This window comes from Onychostoma macrolepis, chromosome 20 (assembly GCF_012432095.1).
Source record: "Onychostoma macrolepis isolate SWU-2019 chromosome 20, ASM1243209v1, whole genome shotgun sequence".
Classification (NCBI taxonomy): domain Eukaryota; kingdom Metazoa; phylum Chordata; class Actinopteri; order Cypriniformes; family Cyprinidae; genus Onychostoma; species Onychostoma macrolepis.
The window spans coordinates 28,099,327-28,113,324 of NC_081174.1; the positions used below are offsets into that span (position 1 = coordinate 28,099,327).

Sequence of the window (13,998 nt, forward strand, 5' to 3'; positions counted from 1 at the left end):
TAAATTAATCCACCGCCAACAGAGCCGCTGTGTTTTGTTTAAGTTTGGAAGGCTGATTTGCAGATCACGCTCTTGAAGGGTTGCCACTTCCACTTATTATAAGCAACGCTTATTAATCGTCTTTGGGCTTGTCTTTACTCATACATGTCATGCATGTCACGATATTTTGGTATGTGGCTTATTTACAAGATTTAAGCTAATTACAGGCTTGGTATTTGCTGTTTTTTCTAGCAAGATCTGGCAACACTAATGAGACAAAACATACCTCGTTCACTGTTATTTCTTGCATTGCAGATACAGAAAAGACAACTCTGATATACGCTTAAATACTTCATGAACAACTAGTTGTTGAGTTTGGTTCTGTACCAGTGTTTTCTTGCAGAATAGGACTACTTTTACAATGTTTCCTTGGGTTGTTTTTTAGTCTGCGGGTTAAAGCGAAAGCTACTTCTGTGGAAGGGGACCCCTTGATGAAAGGAAAAAAAAATAAAAAGGGTTTTGATTAGCAATTGGACTGGTTTTGTTCTCAGACATGGCAACGCTGTTCCATACACACAACTTAGAATTTTTGTAAATGAGTTAATCTGGTTGTAAAATGCGGTTGTTATACATGTGTACAGAACAGGATTAAGCACTAAAAAGTGAACTGACAACCAAATTTAGCTGCAGTGTGTATGTGGTCGGAATGATGTGAGGGTGAGTAAATGAGGACAGAATTTTTATTTTTGGGTGAACTGTCCCTTTAAGGTGTATATGAGTGTGTAACACAGCTCTCAGCATGCATGTGTGTGTGTGATGGGACACAGCTCTCTCATATGTGCCCTATAGGATCCAGCAGAAAGGCATCATATGGGACTGTGTGCTGTGTTTGTATTGCTGAGAGAGAGACAATGAGACAGAGAGAGAGAGAGAGAGAGAGCACCATAGTGGAGTTAGTTTTGAGTGAATAGTTGCTGAAGTTTAGTAGTACCATAATAAGACCGCAACCTGTAAACAGTGTATTGTTGATTTTTCAAGCACATCTTCTCTCTCACAGGAAATGTGTGTTTATGTGTGAAAATGATGTTTGTGTCGATGTTACAGACACGTATACTAACCAGGCACCACATGACAAAGAAATAAGTGATTAACTGCATTTGTAGTCCTAACTAGATGTGATTTACCTGATTTCTATTAATGTAATAGTAGAAATAGCACTGTAGCACTGCTTAATCAATCTCATGAAAATATGCCACAGTCAAATTTCATCCAAAGATAAAACATATTTCTTAGCCCATTTTAGAACCTTATTTTTTTTTTGCATTATGGTATTATATATATATATATATATATATATATATATATATATATATATATGCCATAATGCAATAAATAAATAAAATAATGCTAATTAATCCATGTTAAGAAAAACTAAATGTCTAATATATATATATATATATATATATATATCCACAGGGCTCGAGACTCATTCTTCCCACTGGTCACACTTTTGCGACTAACTTTCTCAGTTGGTCACACGAGCACATAATTTGGTCGCATTTTTTTTTTTTTTTTTGCTACATTTGATTAATCAATGCATGCTGATGAACTTTTAGCATAGTTTACAGTTATATGGTAACGAAAGTGTTCAACATTCAACCCGTTCTTTTTCATCAGTATTATTTGTGATTTAAATTTTTAAAGGAATTCCTTTTTTCGCGCACTTTTTCACTTTCACATTCGCGATCTTGGTGTCACGTTTTACAAAAAAAAGATAATTGTCTGTTTTGCTATACACCTTTCACTTTTTAAGACTAAAACAAAAGATGGATTCATTGTTATTCTTAATTAAAAAGCACAACAACAAAACGGTAGGCTAAGAAACTAGCTTGTATAACACTTATTAACAAAAACGAATAAGACGAGGCATGGCATAGGATACATCGCATGCTGTATTATATACTGACTAATAAATTACAGAATGTTAAGCAAACACTGAGGAATCAAATAAATAATAATATTTTAAAAAATGAAGGAAAGCCTACATAGCGTAACTTGAGGTAAACAACAAAAAGAAAAGTAAAACTAAACTGGCTGTCGCTGACAGGACTTGCATGTTTTTTTTCTACAAGAATACCAACATGTTCACCTTCTCTGGTTTAAGAAGCGGTCTTTTACTTTAGCTTGAAAACCAAATCCTCCATTGTGCTCCATCCGTGGCGCGCACCTTCACGCTCGTGCTGACGCGGCGATTATAAACCAGGCTCTACACCTGAAGCGCTCACACTGAAAGCCATGCATTCGCACGCGTGCGACCACGTCAAATTTTTACTCGCACATTCTCAAATTTTGCTCGCAGTCTAGAGCCCTGATATATATATACATATATATATATATAAAATACAATAATGCCATTTTATTGGGTACATGTGCTTAATAGTCAATAAAATAATGGGGGGGGAAATTACTTTTTTTTTCTTTTACTTTTGATATCAGGGTGAAATATGACCTAGACATACTTTCTGAGAGATTCTTTATATATTAAACATCAAATATGACTTGATTCTTGAAAGTTTCCATATCATACCTGGTTAGTTCATGGCGTTACATAAGTTTTAGGGTTGGGGGATGGGATTCGCCTGCTTCGAGTATTCAGAGTGCGTCTGCTTTTGTTTCACACCTGTCATCTAGCGCTTTGTGCTCTATTTTTTCACACTCGGACAAACATACACTTGCTAACACACACACATTTTGTCTCTGTCAGTTGTGTGAGAGAGAAAGAATTGTCACAGTTGGAAGATGACAAAAAAAACAAAAAAACAAAGAAAATCAAAAATTTGTTATGTTTTCAAATAAATATCTGAAATCTAGTGGGTTGAATAGTAATATTAGGATAGCACCAGCCATTCAGAGGCCACAAGCAAAAATGAAGACCACAAGAAGGTGGAGCTTATTGGATATGCAGGAAAGGAAGAGGAGGGATGTCACGACACCATCATGATGTGTGGTGGGCGGAGCTTCAGTAACAGGCAAAATATTCCTTGAGCGGAGCGAACAGATGGCGAATCACAGGCACGCTCCACGACCTTCCCAGAAGCCTTTGCCTGGCGAGACGACTCATGTTGGACACATCTGTGTAATGGACGGGGAAGCCGAAAACTCTGGAACACACACAGCAGTGGATTTTACACACAAGTACATACAGGTGAATCTCATGAATTATATTATATATATTATATATATGTGACCCTGGACCACAAAACCAGTCTTAAAGGGATAGTTCACCCAAAAATGAAAATTCTGTCATCATTTACTCACCCTCAAGTAGTTCCAAACCTGTATTAATTAATTCTTTGTTCTGCCGAACACAAAGGAAGATATTTTGAAGAAAGTTTGTAACCAGGCTGTTTTGGGGCACCATTGACTTCCATAGTAGAAAAAAAAAAATACTATGGAAGTCAATGGTGCCCCAGAATTGGTCTGTTTCCCACATTCTTCAGAATATCTTCCTTTGTGTTCCTTTGTGAAGACATTCATACATGTTTGGAACTACTTGAGGGTGAGTAAATGACGACAGAATTTTCATTTTTGGGTGAACTATCCCTTTAAGTCGCTGGGGTATATTTGTAGCAATAGCCAAAAATACTTTGTATGGGTCAAAATTATCGATTTTTCTTTTATGCCAAAAATCATTAGGATATTAAGTAAAGATCATGTTCCATGAAGACATTTTGTAAATTTCTTACTGTAAATGTATCTCAGCTTAATTTTTGATTAGTAATATGCATTGCTAAGAACTCCATTTGGATAACTTTAAAGGCGATTTTCTCAATATTTAGATTTTTTTGCACCCTCAGATTCCAGATTTTCAAATAGTTGTATCTCAGCCAAATATTGTCAGATCCTAACAAACCATACATCAATGGAAAGCTTCAATTTCGAAAAATTTACACTTAAGACTGGTTTTGTTGTCACATATTATAAATTTTCACTTTTTTCATATAGTTTGATTTATATTTGTTAATAATTATATTGATTTAATAATTATTTAATAATTAAATTGTTTAAAGATATTTTAGAATTAAAATTGTCTTTATGGTAATGAGAATTTGGGAGAAATTTGAATACGTTTCATGAAAATAATTTGTCATGCTGTAACAATCTCAGCAATATGCTTTATTTTCTGTAAAATGTACTATTTTCATTTTAGATTTTGGCATGAAATAATACTAGAAGACCCTCACCTCTCCATCTCCGTGCACCACAGGATATCCTCTTTATTGTTCATGTAGACGGGGTAGTGCTGGTCTTTGCCCTGTTTTATTGAGTTTGAGCGAGTTGTGATGGTTCGCACTTTTCCGAACTGAAAAAAACAAAACAAAAAAAAAACAGAAATATAAATTCAGCTCTGCCTCAATGAGCCTCAAAACCAAAACTCCATGTGAAATGAAATCTGGATATAGTCAACAACAACTTACACACAAAACATCAGGAATAATGACAACCTGTTCACACTATCTTTGATTTTCATGTACAACAAAACCTTCAAAATGAACCTACGCACCTTAGCTGTGCGTCCATGTTCCAGGCAGTCTTGCAGGTCGAGTCTATCATTCATCATGGCACTCAGAGGACTGAGAGAGAGACAGAGAGAGTTTGATCCCTTGTTTTTCTGATGTTCACTCTTCATGACTGTTTCACATGTAACTCAAACAATAACATCTAATCTCTCATACAGCAGATTTTCAAGCAGCCGTACCGGTTCATTCCAGGTAAGTTTCCCCAGAAGTATCGAGCTCTGTGTGCAGCCGACACCTCCTTAGCGTCGATCATAACTGGATTACACTGAACACAGACAGAACCCGTTATATTCACCATTATATTGCAGAAGAAATGCAAGTTTAGGCAAGATTTTGTCATGTTTTTTAAATATTATGCTCATTAAGGCTGCATTTATGTAATCAAAAATACAGTAAATATTGTGAAATATGATTGCAAATTTAAAATAACTGTTTTCTATTTGAATATATTTTAAAATGTGTTTTATTCCTGTGAGTTAAAGCTGAATTTTCAGCATCATTACTCCAGTCTTCAGTGTCACATGATCCTTCAGAAATCATTCTAATATGCCGATTTGATGAACAAGAAACATCAATTCTATATTTATTATTATTATTATTATCAATGTTAATAAACAGTCATAATATTTGAATAATATTTTTTGTGGAAACCGTGAAACATTTTTTTCAGGATTCTTTGATAAAAAGAAAATTCAAAGGAAAAGCATTTATTTGAAATAGAAATCTTTTGTAACATTATAAATGTATTTACTATCACCTTTGATCAATTCATGCATTGTTGCTGAATAAAAGTATTAATTTCTTTACATTTTTTAAATGATAGTGTATATATATATATATATATATATATATATATATATATATATATATACACACAGTGTACAGTGACTCTAAAATGTATTTAGACACTGCCTGAATATCACTGCATTAGATAAAACACTAAAAATAATAATAACTAAAAACAAAAAAACATTTAAAACATTTTTTTCTTTAGAAAGTTGTATCTGTGTGTTTTACACTTCCAAATAATTACTTTACTAACAATATAGATGTGTCCAAAAACATTTAGGGAGTAAAGAAAATGGAAACCATGTTTTATAATAACAAAATATACAGAGTGCAACAGAAAAAAGTGTGATGATCTTTATGAACTATATAAGTATTATTTACATAATAAAACAGCCAAATGGATCGATCCACTGGCTGCACTCTGCGTCAGAATTGATTTTACCGGGACATCGCCTCGCGACGCAAATACCTAAATTCCAGCGCTTTATCTGATGTGTACCGCTTTTTCATCCTTGCTTTTGGTTTGTTTTATGCCAAAGTGCTCTCTCCTGTGTTTTTCTGGGCTTTTTCAGAGAGTGCTCTCATGCAAATGTGTTATTGTGTGTTTGTTTTCATGCATGCATGACACACTTTACTTTCACTTTGCGTTTGGTCCAATTCCCAAAGAAACTCGCCAAACAACGGTTCAAAAGACCAAAACCTATGTTTATTGGTTGAATATGTGACAGTTTGAACCAATCTGGGCACGGGGGTGGGACTAAGCGTTAACAATTGTTCCTGTTTGGCTCAGAGGAACGAAATGCATTGGTTTCTTCTGACCAATCAATGTTGTCAAAATGTGATGACATAATCACATACGCTACGGAGCCTCTGAATATCCAAACGAGATAAATGCGATATTCCCGAAAAACGGACAATCTCTGCTTTTTAAAGCATTCAGATAGGATTAGCGGTTCAAAAGTTATTAAATATTTAATTATTTTAAATAATTAATTATTTTAAATAATATATTTAGTTATTTTTAGCCACGGGCGGCTGTCTCGGTCTTTCAGGGTTAACCTCAAAGCCACTGCATTAGATACAATTCTAACCTAAGTGTCATAAAGCTACAGAAAGCAAAACATTTCACAAAAAATTCTGGTTTTAAATGATAAAACAATAGATGTAGTGTTGAAAATGAAGAAAATGACATTTTTCAGTGTCCAAATACAGTTTGCGCACAATGTGTGTTATATGTATAACCACATGAGGGCAGCGCTGATAACAGCACACGATTCACTCCGTGCATGTGAGTGTGTGTTTGTCTTGAGTGTGCACACACCTCCAGAAAGCGTGAGATGTCTCTCTTGTCACTGATTCCCATGGCGACGACATTTTCAAACAGCCAGAAGAATGGTCGCTCATCTCCTTCTTTGGGTCGCGCTTCATGAAGCAGCCGGTAGAACTCAAAGAACAGACGCCCGGTGCCCTCTACACACAAGAAAAAACACTTATTACAACAAATGCATCAGTATGCACACATACTTTGCTGCTGGAGAGCGAGTGTCGTACCGTACAGGCCTTTCCTGGCAGGGTTGACGATGGACAGATCGTTACAGGGGCTTCCACCGATCACGAGATCAAATGGCCCCCACTCCTGAATCTGCAGGGAAACACGTGACGCAAACAGAGATAGACGTCAGAAATGTGTTGAATATAAAAGACAGTGAGGGACAGAGAGAAAGACACATGCTCACATGCTTGCGTGTGATGTTCCTGACGTCTCCCACATACATGATCTGTCCCAAGTGTCGCACTATCCCCACCGTGATGGAGTCCTCACACACCTCTGACGCCACGTACCGCTCCACCTGAATGCCGAGATCCTTCAGCACCAGCAGCCCTGACAGCAAAACACACACACACACACACACACACACAGGCTTATTCACACTACCACATGAGTTTGATCAAAGGGACATTTCACTAAAAATAAAAGAAATTATGTGCAATACTGTTCATCTTAAAATTAAATTTATTTTGGTAACACTTTACTTAAAGTCTTTATTTATAATGCTTTATAAAAGTAGTTTTAATGCATTAATTATGCCTTGAAATTCCTTATAATGCATTGGACAAGCTCATGAATTATAACACTTATCACCTCACTGTTACACTAAGCCTTTTAAATTCTGTTATAATTATTTACGACAAGATATAATGTATTGCAAGGCACATCACGAATAATTATAATGTCCCTTTAATATCCCTTTATTAATGCATTATACATAAAGGCTGTAAGTAAAGTGTTACCTTTTATTAATTTTATTAATAGATTTATATATATTTTCCATTTGGTGTTTTTATTTTAATGCTATTTTCAAATTTACTGTAAATTTCTGTTTTATTTGCACAGATGACTCCATCATGCAATTAAAAATTTTTTTTTAATTTAAAAGTATTTATTTATTCATTTAATTATTTACTTATTTATATCAGCTAGTTGTTTATTGTAGTCTTAGTTTTCATTTACTTGAATATTTAGTATATTTCAATTCAATTACATGTTTTTAAAACAACTGTTTTCATCAATTCACTATAAATTCAATACCACTTTAACTGACACAGATTACTCCATAATCATGTAAATCTTTATTTACTTATTTGCCAGTTAGTTTTAGTTTTCTGTTGTTTTAGTTTATTTAATATTTTTTACTTCAATTTACTAACATGTAAAAAACCTGTCATATTGTTTTCATTAAATCACTTTAAATTTCAGTTGTATTCACACAAACAGCTGTATGTATTAATGTATTTATTTATTTATTTAAGTTAGTTTTAGGTTCTTGTATTTTTCAAATTTCTCAAATTTCAGCTTTACTCACACAGACAACACCATGATCATGCGACTACAATGTGATTATTTATTTATTTATTTAAATATTCATTAAAAACTTAAACTTGTTTTATTTCACCAAGTTGCCAAGGCAACATTTCTCATTTTTGTTTAGTCTAACTTGAAGTACTAAAATAAGTGAAATTAATAAATAACAATTAATAAAAAAAACTGTAGACAAAAAACAAAAATAACAAAAACAGAACAAAATGACTCAAATTTAAAATAAAAGAGAAAACAGCTAATATATAAACAAAATGTAATTCAAAATAATAACAAAGCTATAAGAGTATCTCAGTGATACAAAAGTAGCACAGGTGTGATCTCACCTGTAGCGATGCCATCAAATAAAGAAAGCACTCTGATTGGCTGCCTCTTCTCTGCTGACATTGGTGAATACAACTTTGTCGGTTCCTGAGAGGAAGAAAATGGACAGATTTTTTTTTTTACAAAAGGTCATGAAATACATTTTTTTAATTATTTTATAATGTTTTCCGAGGGGCATTTACAATTCCTAGTATGTTTTAAATAAAAAACAGCCATCATTTAGTTATAAATGGCCATTTCCATGCTGAATTTAGCCTCTGATTTGAACGCTCTGTTGAAAGGGGCGTGTCTGCTGTGAGAGTCAATGGAAACGCCCAATGATATAATTGGCTAACATCTTTGCATATTACATAAATATGAAAACTCTCGAAAACTTTTAATGTGTTTTTACTATAGCAGCCACCAAGAGGAATTAATTGTGAAAAGTAGTGTTAATTTTGTAAGCCTTGTTTTTATTTAGTGTTAGTCTTTAGTCTAGTCTTTAGTCTTAGTCCTGAAATGAAATCTTAGTCACATTTTCATCATGCTGTATAATGGTTAAACTGATAAAAAGTGTGCGCATGGTTGCCAGATTGCAAAATTAAAGCGATAGTTCACCCAAAAATGAAAATTTGATGTTTATCTGCTTACCCCCAGGGCATCCAAGATGTCGGTGACTTTGTTTCTTCAGCAGAACACAAACGAAGATTTTAAATTTAAAATGTTGCAGTCATATAATGACTGAAAGACTGTTGCAGTTGCAAATATTGCAGTCATTTCTTGCAGTTGCAGTCATTTCTAGCTCACAACAAACACTTTGATATATTTCAGTCAGGTTTTCGTTCGTGACACAGTACTGAAACTGCTTTAGTAAGGGTTATAAACGACCTCAGAACAGTTGAACCGTGCGGCGGATCAAAGGTAAAAAAAACTATATAAATACTGTTCAGTTTCTTGCACAGACCGATCGTTTCGTGTCTTTAGACCTCAATGTATCGTCACGAGCCGCAGGGTTTAATTTGGTTTTGTCTGTGAATGTTTTTTTTCCCCTCAAAGCCGTGAGTACCATTGACTGCCATTATATGACTGCCATTATATGCAACGGTTTGAGTTAAAAATCTTCGTTTGTGTTCTGCTGAAGAAACAAAGTCACCGACATCTTGGATGCCCTTGGGGTAAGCAGATAAACATCAAATTTTCATTTTTGGGTGAACTATCCCTTTAAGCAAAACACCAGGCAGAAAATGTATCCTTTTAACAAAGAAGCTCTGGTTTGGGGATTTGAGCTCTAGATACTTATCTGGCAACCGCACACATGAAAGCCTGTGTAGTAGAGGTGTGTACAGCAGTCCGCAATAATATTTTGTCTCCTTTTTTGACGAAAATAAAAACAGGTTTTGGTAAAGTTTTTAATTTTTAAAAGAGATTTTAGTCTCATCTTTTATTGCCAACTATTGCATGTTGATTTAATCACAGTTATCATTTATTAACCTTATTGTTGCCTCGTCATCATTTCATTTTAGTCATGGGAAAAAAGCTTGTCAATGTTTTTCGTCATAGTTTTCGTTAACAAAATTAACGCTAGTGAAAAGTGTTGATTATAGCATTACTGACCAGTGATTTCAGAAGGGTAGAAAAGAATAATTCATATTTTAAACTGGGGAGTTTTGAAATGTGTTAACACACAGAACATCTTGATTCTCCATTTCCTTTAACTTTCATTTGTGCTATTACAGGCATGTGATCAGCTAGAGACAAAAAAGAAGGAAAATCTGACCACGCCCCAAGTCACGCCCACAAGCCACGCCCCCAGCACTTATTATTAAAAATATATATTTTAGCACATTAAAAGATATATCTTACATTGTAATAATACATACTATTGTCCTGTAAAAAATAAACAGCAGCATTTAATAATTATGACAACAATATAATATAGTATATTATAATAAAGTACTATAATATTATAGTAAAGTATATAGAATTGTTATTATTAAAGTACCTGCGAAAAGTTTGGAAACATTACAATTATTAATGGTTTTGAAATAAATATCTTCTGCTCATCAAGGCTGAATTTGATTAAAATAATGTTAAAAAAAACAAACGAAAAAAACAGCAATATTGTGAAATATTACAAATGTTAAAAAAAATTCAATTTTAATATTATAAAATGTAATGTTATTCCTGTGATGCAAAGCATAATTTTCTTCATTACTCCAGTTTTCAGTGTCACATCTTTTAGAAATCAGTACAATTTATTTGACTCAAGAAACATTTATGATTATCATCAATGTTGAAAACTATTTTGCTGCTTCATATTTTGTGTGGAAATGGTGATACACTTTATTTTTCAGGATTTTTGATAAATATAAAGTTTAATGAACAGCATTTATTTGCATTTATCAAATATATTAATAAAATTGGTTAATGCATTCATTAAATAGAAATCATTTTAAATGTCTTCACTCACTTTTCATCACTTTAATGCATGATCAATAAAATTAATTTCTCTCTCTTTTTTAAATTTTATACAAATGTTTGAGTGGTATCATTGTTTCCACAAAAATATTAAGCAGCAAACCTGTTTTTAACATTGATAATAATGAGAAATGTTTCTTGTGCAGTAAATCAGCATATTAGAATGATTTCTGAAGGATTATGTGACACTGAAACTTCTCTTTGTAAACAACAACAGATTTATAAACATTTCTAATGACGAATGTTGCGTTCCCAAATGCAAATTAAAGAAGCTCAAACTAAGCGCAGCTGAATCGAAACTAAAAACAGTACTGTAACAGCAGACATGTAGCGCATCAGACTACAGCCTATTATATAATTACATCACAACCATTGCAAATTTTATCACAGCACTAGCAATCTCAAATTCTCACCGCCATTCATAAAAAGTCGTAGTAGAAAAATGTAGTAGTAGAAAAATCTTGTCGAATTTGTGTCAAAACTGCTAAGACACACTCTAGAACGACTCACAAAGTCCTGGTCATGGTTGTTGGCGAAGAACAGCTGCAGTCGTGAGGTCCAGTCGTCTCTGCGCCTCAGGAGGCCCGAGACGTTCCTGCTGCAGCACATGTAGCAGTTCCAGGGGTCTTCACGGATAGCGGCCTGTGCGGATCCGGCCCCCACGAGCAGATCAACACACTCCACGCAGAAACACCTACACAAACACAGAGGTAAGGCCTTTTCCCACTGAACATAAAAGTTTTTAATCAGAGAGCGTTCACTCTAGTCAATCATATCTCTGCATATAAAAAAATTGAGAGAAACATTTTTCTACACATGAAACGTTAAAGCAAATAGACATATGATTATGACGATATATTTTCTGTATGTGTTTTTATGCAGCTCATGGTATTTTTATAACAATAAAGGTGACAAATGATAAGCAGGTGTAGTGTTTAATCCATTATATAACATACAAAGAGAGCATGTCAGCCTATTATAGAATTAAAATAAACTTTAGATCACAATCGGAAGTTATTACAAGCACTCGATGATGGTTTAAAGTGAGTTTTAAGCAAAAACATGAATGTACACAAATGTTTAAGTTTAGTTTGATGCTAATATTTTAAGATGTATTCTTGTAATCATTATAGTTTTTTTTATTTTATTGCTTTTACCTGATATACACACACAATATACAAATATACACATCCAATTTGACATAATACAACGAGAGACAGAGACATTATAGGTAGTTTATGTTTTTGGTGTAGAACCAAACTTCATACTAATTTATTGCTGTATACTAAGAAGCGGACAATGTTAAATTCATATAACGTTATGTGATATCTGAGGAAAAATGCATTGTTGGTTGGTGCCACCTAGCGTGCAGGCGTGAATTAGCAGAAGGCGATCAATCGTTTCGCTCTCGGTGTGAAAGTTTATCACTGTTCGTTGGCGATTCGTCCCTCGCTTTTTCGCATCGTGTTCAGTGTGAAACGGCCTTCACACCTCAGTGAGTCACAGATCTCTCTCAGGTAGCGAACAAACCCACACACACTCACCTGCAGCAGTTGTTGTTCCCACACATGAGCACTTCTCGTCCTCCGCAGCAGATGGTGCAGTATGACTGATAACCGTCATCATCGTACTGATACGCGCACTCCAGGAAAGAGTTCTGTAGGGAAGGAGAACACTGCCTCAGCACCAATCAGAAGTCAGAACAGGCTTGATTGACAGGTGTGCATGTGTACCTTGCAGCTTGGGCACATGGCTCCGATAAACAGAGGATGTTCTAGTGATACGTTCAGACTTCCACAGGAAATACAAATATCTGCACACAAAACAACTCCATGGTGATGTTTGGAATAGCATGTGACTGTACTATATTATTTATGCAGTATGCATACTGTCCACAGTATGCACGTTTTGACCTATGACACTCTGACCTATCACGTTTGCCAAAATACGCAGTATGTAACAGAACACACTGTGTGATATGCAGCGTGCTCAACTCTATCATTTTAATACAAAACTGTTTTAATGTTTAAGTATGTATAATCTGAATGAGAATTTTCTTAATTAAAATATCTTAAAATATTATTTTAATAATTATATTAATGATAAAATGATCATTTGAATAATAATATTAAAATATATTTAGTATTTTAGTCATATCTACATACATTTAGTATTTTAATAATTATATTTACAATTATTTATTATATTTCAAAAGTTATGTATTTAAATATCTATCTATCTATCTATCTATCTACACAGTATATATATATAATTCTTATTATTTGAATATATGTATATATTAGTGGTGTCAAAATTAGCGCATTAACGCAGGCGATTAATTTTTTCAGTTTAGCGCATTATAAATATTTAACGCAATTAACGCAGGGGCGGAGCTAGGGTTGGCCACCCCACTCATAACTGCTAATTCTGTCTCTTTTTTCTTGACAAGAAGTGCATTTATTCAGTCGCAGAACGTCTTTACGAGCACATCAAACGAGAGACATTTCAGACGCGCGCATCAACTTCACTTCAGCGGCAGGCGCGAGTTAAACGAGCGCGGAAACGGTACTGTGCTCGTAGCACGTGCTCTTCTATACATCAAAGCGCGAAATAAACTACATGCATGCGATGTCATGGTCAGTTAAGTCACGATGTTACCAAAAAGGTAAAAAGGTAAAGCTGCCTTAAAACTGTGCGTGCATGTAATATATTTTATATGAGTAACATTTAAGAACGTCTATGAAATGGTTTTCAAAACTGTCCTGGAGCAGCCCAGCACTGTCTCCCTCATCTAACACACTCAATTCAACTCGTCAGCTCATTAATAGAGACTTTATGACCTGAAGTGTGTCAGAAATGGTAAAAAGAGTTGAGAGAAAATATGATGTGTGTCAGCCTCACGTTCAGCAGCGGCAGCTCTTAAAGAAATAACAGCCAAAATAACCTAATAACCAGGTGCTGTGATGTCTATTAATCAAATGACAAAGAAAA

The 13,998-nt window shown here is 34.3% G+C and overlaps 1 protein-coding gene across 5 annotated transcripts in view; it reads right to left on the reverse strand.

Annotated features, from left to right (window-relative positions):
- Window positions 1-386: 386 nt before the first annotated feature.
- Window positions 387-13,998, reverse strand: part of dnmt3aa (DNA (cytosine-5-)-methyltransferase 3 alpha a) — a 55,684-nt gene continuing 42,072 nt past the window's right edge. For 4 of the 5 annotated variants that reach the window (XM_058755492.1, XM_058755491.1, XM_058755494.1 and 1 more), the window contains 11 exons: window positions 12,741-12,820; window positions 12,552-12,664; window positions 11,518-11,701; window positions 8,553-8,637; window positions 7,085-7,230; window positions 6,900-6,990; window positions 6,670-6,818; window positions 4,739-4,824; window positions 4,544-4,613; window positions 4,224-4,342; window positions 387-3,140 (listed from right to left, as the gene is read on the reverse strand). In XM_058755492.1, coding sequence (XP_058611475.1) covers window positions 2,999-3,140; window positions 4,224-4,342; window positions 4,544-4,613; window positions 4,739-4,824; window positions 6,670-6,818; window positions 6,900-6,990; window positions 7,085-7,230; window positions 8,553-8,637; window positions 11,518-11,701; window positions 12,552-12,664; window positions 12,741-12,820 — 1,265 coding nt within the window. In that variant the 3' untranslated portion in view covers window positions 387-2,998. Of the gene's footprint in view, window positions 3,141-4,219; window positions 4,343-4,543; window positions 4,614-4,738; window positions 4,825-6,669; window positions 6,819-6,899; window positions 6,991-7,084; window positions 7,231-8,552; window positions 8,638-11,517; window positions 11,702-12,551; window positions 12,665-12,740; window positions 12,821-13,998 lie in introns of those variants that run through there. The other variant, XM_058755493.1, reaches the window with a different exon arrangement.